General features: G+C 44.9%; 1 protein-coding gene across 1 annotated transcript; it reads left to right on the top strand.

The window, feature by feature from the left end:
• The first annotated feature begins 22 nt into the window (after positions 1-22).
• LOC105811652 lies at positions 23-3,416 on the top strand. The gene is made up of 7 exons (XM_012645907.1): positions 23-182; positions 513-673; positions 882-926; positions 1,151-1,180; positions 1,549-1,599; positions 2,035-2,130; positions 2,562-3,416. Exons 1-7 carry the CDS (start codon positions 23-25, stop codon positions 2,595-2,597), a joined length of 579 nt encoding a protein of 192 aa, XP_012501361.1. The 3' UTR covers positions 2,598-3,416.
• The last annotated feature ends 6,052 nt before the right edge of the window (positions 3,417-9,468 follow it).

The raw sequence follows: 9,468 nt of genomic DNA, 5'->3' as shown, positions 1-9,468 counted from the left end.
GCCGCCGCCGCCGCCTCGACTCATGGACACGAGAATCGGCGCCGGGCTGAAGCAAGCGCAGCCGCTAGGCGCGGGGGCTCCAGGCGGTGTCGGGCTGCCTCAGGCTAATCCTGCGCGGCTCGGCTGCCCGCGGGCGCCAGAGGCCATATTGGAGGAGCGGCGGCCGCGGCGGGAGGAGCCATGTTGGCGGCTGTTTATCCCGCTCCCCTCGGGCTCGACGCGCCCACCCCGTGCCCCCTCCCCCATCGCCAGGCCCCCTTCCCTCCCCTCCCTGCGGGCGGGCAATTCAAACCCGAAAGGGCGGGAAGGCGGCACTCGGGGTTGGCGGGCGGGGGAACGCGCTGCCGCCAAAAAACCGCCGCCGTGAGGAGGCGGGGCCGCTTCCCCGCCGGGCGGGTCTTTGCCTTGTGTGGCCCCGCCCCTGCCCGCCCACGTTCCCCGCGCACGAGAGGCGCGCCGCCGCCCACGAGTTTCGCCGGCTGCGCGCGCCTTCCCGCTCCCGCCCTCGACAGCTGCCATGGCAACGGCGCTCGGCTCCGCCTCCGGAGGGGTTTGCACCATCTGCAGCTGTTGCTCCTGCCTGGCACGGTGGCGCGGGCGCTGGCCGCCCTCTCCGGCCTCGCTCCGGCTTAGCCGGGCCGCCGGGGTTCTCGACACCCGGTCTCCCGTGCGCGTACTGGGCTGAAACATATGAGTAGGGCTTTACAGCTTCCTGCGCACTCCGGTTGTTTGCATCGGGGCTGGGCATGCTGAAAACTGTTCATTCGTACATGCCCTAGAAAGTTGTGTGGACGACTCCCTTAACTTTCTTTTCATTGGGATTCTATTAAGCTGAGGGAACTCTAACTACCTCAAAAGCTGCAGTCTTTTGTTTTTTATAGGCTGAAGGGGATGCTAAAGGGGATAAAGCCAAGGCAAAGGACGAAGTAAGTCTTATTTATTCTCTTTAAGGGTCATACACACCTTGGACTAGTAAAGACCACAGGACTCATTCGGTGGGAATTAACCATAACCCTAGTTCTGATTTTTACCTAAATAAGCTCTCTTCACTTACTGTAGTCCAGAGCAAATTGACACCACGATTTTTATTTTTGTTTTGTTCAAGTGATTTCTTTTGTCCTAGTTCTGACTTTCTCATTATTTTTAACAGCCACAGAGAAGATCCGCGAGGTTGTCTGCTGTAAGTGTGTATACTTTTAAATCTTCATATTTATCTCTGAAACTAAGAAACACTGGAAAACAATCCCCTCTGCTTCCCATGAATTATGGTTAGTGGGTGGTTTTTAGTGATCTGCTCTACTTTGGACTCTTGCCCACTTGGGGATTGCTGGCTCTGAAATTCTGATGGCTATAGCCAAAGTGGGACACTTCAGAGTGTTACTTGAGTGGCTTTCTGAAGAGCTTACATTCTAAAAGAAAGCCAACTACAAAAACTTTGAGAAGTGGGGGAAATTTCTCTATCATTGGTACTGTAGGTTGGTTGTGGGTTTTCTTTGGTCCATTGTACTGATCTTTTTCTTTTCTTTCTGCCAAAAAAAAAAAAAAAAGAAACCTGCTCCTCCAAAGCCAGAGCCCAAGCCTAAAAAGGCCCCTGCAAAGGTTAGTGCTAACATTGGAATTGATCATCTTCACAGGATCAGGACTATCCTTTAGTAACTTTATTCACTGTAATGGGTGACACCATTAATGGATGTTATAAATTGTTTTGATAGGTTCCTTATCCCTGACATAATAGTTAGTTTCCTAATCAAGCATTCTGTCATCAGTTTACAGAAAATTTTGCACTTTTAAATATTAATACCCAAGTGTTCAAGCCAATTTATTCTTCTGTTACTTCTACTTAGATAAGAATTTTTATATAGTAAAGACCATAGCAGATGTAGATAACAGCCTACTTTTGATCAGTTCTTATCAGCGGGTGAGAGTTTATGTGTTTTATCTTCAATAAACATCCTACCTTATGTAGAATTTTGCAGACCATACCCTGGTGATATGAAATGGGGAGAAACAATTCTATTTTTCCCCCCTTTTTAGAAGGGAGAGAAGGTACCCAAAGGGAAAAAGGGAAAAGCTGACGCTGGCAAGGAGGGGAATAACCCTGCAGAAAACGGAGATGCCAAAACAGACCAGGTACGGCTAATTGTTTCTCTTTGTGTTAAGTCTGTCCAGTCAGTTGCTAATCTCAAAGACTTTATTGCCCTTATATCTACATCACTCCAAAAGTACCCTGTGGTCCAGAGTTTGCTTATGGTTTTCCTGTTAACTTAAATCTTGGATTCTTGAAGTCTCTGCCATCCCAAAAGGGCACTGCTAGGAGTAACCACAGATCTTCTAACCCTGGCATGCCCCCCCTTCCCCAATTTTACAGTAGGGCCAGGAGGGGAGGTGACTTCACAGAGTTACCTAGTAATTTCATTCTCAAAAGAAATGCTGAGTCTCAGTGTCTAAGTACCTGAAACCTGAACTTTGGCCTGGGAGCAAAATGATGGCTATAGGTGGGATGTGGACAAAGGTAGTTTCAAAATCTACATGTTGCATTAATTTGTCTCTTTTTCTTCTAGGCACAGAAAGCTGAAGGTGCTGGAGATGCCAAGTGAAGTGTGTGCGTTTTTGATAACTGTGTACTTCTGGTGACTGTACAGTTTGAAATACTATTTTTTATCAAGTTTTATAAAAATGCAGAATTTTGTTTTACTTTTTTTTTTTTTTAAGCTATGTTGTTAGCACACAGAACACTTCATTGTTGTTTTTTGGGGGAGGGGGCATATGTCACTAATAGAATTGTCTCCAAAGCTAGATTGATACGGCGAAAACACCTTTCCCTTCTAGTTTTGAGAGACTTCCTCTTGGCTCTCAGGAGGAGGGATTCCCTGATGTTGACACATAGCCACCTTGGCACAAATGCCTAGTGGTATGGAAAAACTAATTTGCTTTTATGTCCTATTCTCCCTCTCTGCCTTCAGCATAGTCTTAACTCCCTTAAACCCAGACACCTCTTGGGGCCTGACCTCCAATAATTGCTTACCAGTATGTCAGGTAATCGGAACTTTACAGTGGCACCACTGAGGTGGCATCCCTCAAAAGAGCAGCAGCTCCATTTGTAGATTGTGGATCTTCAGACAAATTCTGCCATTTTCATTTCATTTCCTGAAAGTCAGGGTCGGCTTGTGAAAAGTTGTTAAACAACATGCTAAATGTGAAATGTCAACCCTCACTCTAAACTTTCCCTGTTCAGAGCATCAAATGAAGACTTCATTGGGTTTTATAGTGGCTGTCTGATTTTGGTAGACCATTGAAGAAGGGAGTTTGAAAGTTGTTGTATACTGTTAACGATTGTCTGCCCATGTCCTGCCTGAAATACCATGATTGTTTATGAAAAGTATCTTTAATAAAGCTGGATACAGTTTGGCTTGGAATACTGCCTCTGATCTTTTCCCACAAGTGGCGGGACCTGGTTTCTCTTAGTCTCTTGGGACAGGATGCAGTCTGCCTTGAGGTGTAGAGGTTCCCTGTACAGTCAAATGATCTTTCATTGATTTATAGTCAGTCTCCAGAGCACTTGGTGCTAGGTGGAGTTAGGAAGGATTCCCAGAATAGACTGGCTGGTGGTGAGAGGCTAGGAACAGAAGTGATTTCTCTACTTGGTTATGTAGCATTCCTTGAAGTGTTTTGGGTTTTTTTGCACTATGAAATATATTTTTAAATGTAGATTTTTGGTAGATCTAAAGTTTTGCTTTGGTAGCTCTCGGCAAGGAGCTTCTCACAACCCCTGTAATTAGCAAATTAATAAATCTGATGGTAGGCTTTTGTCAGTAAATACCACCGTGTTTGTAGGCAGTTGGCTGTAAGATGTGTGAGGCAGATGACTTAAGTAGACCTGCAAACAAAGATGTAATAAGGGCTTTTCTGATTGTTTTAATTTGGAGATGCTGCAGAGAACCCCTTTCCTGTAGCAAAACACCAAGAAGTTATCTGTAAGGATATAGAACTTGTAACAAATTTGTGCTTGCAGTTTGAATTTCCTTTCATAGACCCACCTGGCTGTATTGTCTGAGGGGAATAAAGCAAATTGGAGGCTATAAAATTGCTTCGTCTATCCTCTTAGTCAAAAAGGTAGAGGTATCAGTTAAGCTTCCTTTAGAAGATGATATATTATCTCTCATCTTAAGTGTTGAGACCATTTTGTAATGTGTTACACCACTTTATGGATGAGGAAACGGTCCGATGAAGAAACTTGTTGAAGGTTTTGTGCACATCTAATGAACAGCAAAGTCAGGATTCAGACTTTCAGCTAGTCTGGGGGTAGGGAACCTGCAGCCTTGAGGCTACATGTGGCCTTCTAGATCCTTAAGTGCAGCCTTTTGACTGAATCCACATTTTATAGAACAAATCCCAGGATTCTAGAGGAGGTATCTTCCAGAGTGGAAACCATTACAGGTGTCTTAAGTGGTTAGGGGTACATTTGGTTGGTATTTGAGCGGAAGTTGCAGAATTTGAGAAAGCTACAGTTGGGGTTCTTTATCAATATTCAGATATAGTAAAATCTGTTGAGCCATGGACTATGCTGGCACGTCTGCCACATGGTCTTTAATCTTTTGGTCAGTCTTACAATGTCTAGATGTTATCCCCATTTTATAGCTGAGCAGCAGGCTCAGAGATGTGAAGTAACTGGCTGAGGTTAAACTTGTTTGTAACCTGTTCTGTTTACTGGCCCTCTTTTATGTTGCCAAAATCTTAGGGTGAGCTTCAACTTTTTGTCTCTTCCTGGAACATATTTACTTATTTGACTGCTTTTGGACCATGAGAGTGGTGGGCTTAAAAAGAAACCAGACATCAAAACGTGGTAAGCACTGTTTTCTAAGATAGTCGTGGTATGCTCAGTGCCTGTCCTGAACTAAAGTCTGGATGTAGATAAAGAGTGGACTTTCAGGCCGGGCGCAGTGGCTCACGCCTGTAATCCTAGCACTCTGGGAGGCCAAGGCGGGTGGATTGTTTGAGCTCAGGAGTTCGAGACGAGCCTGAGCAAGAAGAGCGAGACCCCGTCTCTACTAAAAGTAGAAACTATCTGGACAACTAAAAATATGTATATAGAAAAAAAATTAGCCGGGCATGGTGGCGCATGCCTGTAGTCCCAGCAACTTGGGAGGCTGAGGCGGTAGGATCGCTTGAGCCCAGGAGTTTGAGGTTGCTGTGAGCTAGGCTAACGCCATGGCATTCACTCTAGCCAGGGCAACAGAGTGAGACTCTGTCTCAGGAAAAAAAAAAAAAGTGGACTTTCTTCTCATTCCTGTCTCCAAGCTCATTCTTCTAACTGATTTCAGAAGAAAAGTCACCAGTAACCTGCATTAGGATGCTTTGGGCTTTAAGTAAAAAAATCAAATAGCACGAACAGGAGAATTTATCTCTTAAAACAAGAAGTCCTGAGGTGTAGGGTTTTAAGGACCCGGGTAGTTCTTCCATCTTTCTGCTCTGCTGCTCTCAGGATGTTATGTAACTACCTCCCCTTCAAGTTGGCTGCTCTGGGCATCATTACTTGCCACACCGATGTCCCTAGGCAGGAAGACGATTTCTTTTTTTCTTTTTTCTTTTTAAGAATAATGACATATTTCCCAGAAATCCCCCAGCAGTCCATTTCATTGAGCAGAACTGGATTGCCTACCTATTCCCAAACCGACCATAGCAGGAGGGATTGAACCACAGAATCTGTTTAGACCAGTGAGGATTGTTAGATTTAAATAAGGGAGGGATAGATGGTAGAAAAAGGGCTATTGGGTAGACAGTCTTACTCAGATCCCCTGATCTCTCCAGACCTGGCCTCAGCTGACTTCATTGCAGCATTTGACACTGCTGAGTATAACCCTTCCTCCCTTTTTTTGGAGAGAGAATTCATGTATCACTAAAATTTACCATTTTATTTATTTTCTTCTTTTTTTATATTTTTAGTAGAGACATGGGGTCTCTTGCTCAGGCTGGCCTTGAACTCCTGAACTCAAGCTAGTCCTGCCTCTGCCTCCCAGAGTGCTAAGATTACAGGCATGAGCCACCATGCCCAGCCCGATTTGCCATTTTAAAGCAGATACTTCAGTGGATTTTAGTATATTCACAAGGTTGTGCAACAAACATAACTAACTGCAGAATATTTTCACCACCCCAAAAAAGAAGTCCCATGCCCATTAGCAGTTAACTCTCCATTTCCTTTCCCCCCTCATCCCCAGGTACTTGTTACTTTCTGTCTCTATAAACTGACCTCTTCTGGATTTTTCATATAAATGGAATCAAACAATTTGGTTTTGGTTTTTTGAGTGGCTTCTTTCATTTTAGCTTTTTTTTTTTAAGAGACAATTGTCTTCATGCTGCAGTGCAGTGGTGTCGTAGCTTATTGTAACATCAAACTCTCAGGCTCAAGCGATCCTCCTGCCTCAGCCTCCCCAGCAGCCCATGCCACAGGCCCATGCCACCAAGCCCAACTAAATTTTTTATTTTTTATAGAGATGGGGGTCTTGCAATGTTGCCCAGGCTGGACTTAGCATATTTCTAAGGTTTATCCACGTTGGAGCAAGTAGTTCGTTTGTTTTATTGCCGATTTTCCATTGTATGGATATACTACATTTATTTACCCATCAGTTGATGGACATTTGGGCTGTTTCCACTTCCTGGCTATTGTGAATAACGCTGTGAACATCGTTTTGTGCGGACCTAAGTTTTCAATGCATTTGGGCATATACCTAGGAATGGAATTGCTGGGTCATACAGTAACTTTGAGAGACTGCCACAGTCATTCACGTTGGCTGTGCCATTTTATATTCCCACCAGCAATCTGAGGGATCCAATTTCTTCACATCCTCATCAACACTTTTCCATTTTTTTTGATTGTAAGTATTCTAGTGAGTACGAAGTGGCATTTCATTGTGGTTTTGATTTGTATTTCCCTAATGATTAGATGTTGAGCATCTTTTCATGTTCACTGGCCATTTGTGTATCTTTTTGAAAGAAATATCTGTTCAGATCCTTTGCCCGTGTTTTAATTGGGTTGAGTTTATATTGTTGGGGTGTAAGAGTTCTTTATATATCCTGGATATTAGATCCTTACGTGATTTGTAAATATTTCCTCTCCTTTTTTTCTCATTTTTTTTTTTTTTTTTTTTTTTTTTGGCAGAGTCTTGCTCTGTCGACAAGATGGCATTGACATAGCTCACTGCAAACTCAAACTCCTGGGTTCAAGCCATCCTCCACCCTCCCAAGTAGCTGGGACTACAGGGGTGCACCACCACGACTAGCTGATTTTTTCTGTTTTTAGGAGAGACAGGGTCTCACTCTTGCTCATGATGGTTTCAAACTCCTTAACTCAAGTGATCCTCCTGCCTCGGTCTCCCAGAGTGCTAGGATTACAGGCGTGAGACACCTCGCCCATCCCACTTTCTTGATAGTGTCCTCTGACAAAAGTTTTTAAGTTTAACTGAAGTCCTATTTATTTTTTATTAGATATATATGTAACTTTCTTCTCTCTTCTCCTTTCTTTTACTACTTTTTTGTAGAGATGGGGTCTTGCTGTGTTGCCCAGGTTGGCTTCTAACTCCTGGGCTCAAATGATCCTCCTGGCCTCAGCCTCCCAAGTAGCTAGGACTACAGGTGCATGACACCATGCCCGGCTAATTTTTATTTATTTTTTTGTAGAGACAGGGTTTCACTGTATTGCTCGGGCTGGTCTCTTAACTCCTGGCCTCAAGTAATCCTGCCTCCCAAAGTGCTGGGATTACAGGTGTGAGCCACCATGCCCACTTTTTTTTTTGGGGGGGCGAGGGTCTCACTGTTGCCCACACTGGAGTGCAGTGGCATTATCATAGCTCACTGCAGCCTCAAACTCCTGGGCTCAAGCGATTGTCCTGCCTCAGCTTCCTGAGTAGCTGGGACTACAAGTGCATGTCACCACACCCAGCTACTTTTTAAATTGTCAGAATGGCATGCAATTTAAAACTTATGAATTGTTTCTAGAAAGTCTCATTTAATATTTTTGGACCTTGAAACTGCAGAAAGTGAAACCATGGATAAAGGAGGACTACTGTATCTGACAAATCAATACAGGCATTTCATCTCACATAAGTATCTGGAGGTCGGTAGCTCTAACGGCTTGACAGCTCAGTGCTGTCCCGAGCTTGCTTTCTGCTCTGCCGCCATCAGTATTGGCACTTGGTCACAAAGTGGTTGCTGCAGCTCCAAGCTTCACCTCGTAAACAACTCAAGGAAGCTAGGGGAAAGGTAGCAACAAGCTTTTCTCTAGAAACTCATTTTCCCTCAAAAAACATCTTAAACTTTAGTGGGCACAAGAATCACCTGAACAGTTTTTAAAATCAGTCTTGGGCCCCATTTTCAGGGATTCTGCTTCTGCAGATGTGGGACAGGGCCCAAGAACTGCACCGGCATTGCTAACAAATTCACAGGTATGCTGATGCACTAGTCCCCTGGAGTTAATGGTGGCTTGGACTAGGGTTGTGTCTTACCCTGGTGTTACCCTTGTCCTTGGAGAGGCAGCCGAAGAAGGGATTAAAATGCTGGTACCTTACTTAGGAGATGCAAGCCCAGGGTGATGAGGGCGAGGAAGATGAGAAGAAAGAGTTGTTATACATTGGCTACTGCTTTTCAAGAAGCTGCAGTCACAGGAGGTCAATCAGGTATATTTGCTTGGCACAGAGACTTCTGGAAGGGCTGCAGGGAAGAACCTTGGGGAAGATCACAGAAGAGATGGAGGAGGCGGTTATTAGCCCAGTTCCATGCCCTCCCATCTTGTTTCCTACTTTTCAGCATTTATGTCTGGGGAGCTAACTTCACAGTTCTGGACTGAATCACTCAGCTACTTGGCTTCCTTTTAGGAAGCCAGATCTTACGCCCCTAGAAGTGGTTTTCCATCCATGCCTGAAAGTGAAAGGGGTGATCTGGTGCAGGTGAAGTGCCAAGTGAGGGAGGGGTGGGCATTGGGGAAACTGAGAACTCTTGGAGTTTGTGTCCACTGCATGTTGTGCAGCGCAGATGGTAATAACTAGTTGGGTCCAAAGTAGATACTGAATATCGAGCCGATGCATTTATTGCCGGCTTGGTCATGGAATGTGAAGGAGAGGGAGAAATTAAAGCCAGAATACTGTTGTGGGCAACTAAGAAAAGAATTTGGTCAAGAAGAGAGGGCAGATGAGGCAGAAACTTTTTGACCCTGGCAAGATGCAGTCCTGTTTAACAGGTGGCGGAGCATAAACCTCCTTACTGGAGTAGTTTGAGGGGAGAGTGGGGCAGAGGAAGTGGTGATGGGGAACAGACAGCTCCAAGGGGTTTTGCTGTGAGGGGAGCTGAGAAATGGGATGGTGGCTTGAGAATGTCAAGGAAGGATGCTTCTAAGGCATGGTGTTCACAGGCAGCAATGATCCAGTGGAGAAGAAATAGATTAAGGCAAGCAAGGAGACACCGGTGTGGGTTTGGCGT

Source organism: Propithecus coquereli, unplaced genomic scaffold (assembly GCF_000956105.1).
Source record: "Propithecus coquereli isolate 6110/MARCELLA unplaced genomic scaffold, Pcoq_1.0 Scaffold239, whole genome shotgun sequence".
NCBI lineage: Eukaryota > Metazoa > Chordata > Mammalia > Primates > Indriidae > Propithecus > Propithecus coquereli.
The sequence above is the reverse complement of the archived record's forward strand: the minus strand, read 5'-3'. Positions and strand labels throughout refer to the sequence as shown.

Coding starts and splice junctions, on each gene's coding strand:
- LOC105811652 (XM_012645907.1), top strand. CDS start 23: ATGGACACGAGAATCGGCGCCGGGCTGAAGCAAGCGCAGCCGCTAGGC. Junction 183..512: donor GCCGCGGCGGGAGGAGCCAT/GTTGGCGGCTGT, acceptor CGCCCTCGACAG/CTGCCATGGCAACGGCGCTC. Junction 1,600..2,034: donor CTAAAAAGGCCCCTGCAAAG/GTTAGTGCTAAC, acceptor CCCCCTTTTTAG/AAGGGAGAGAAGGTACCCAA.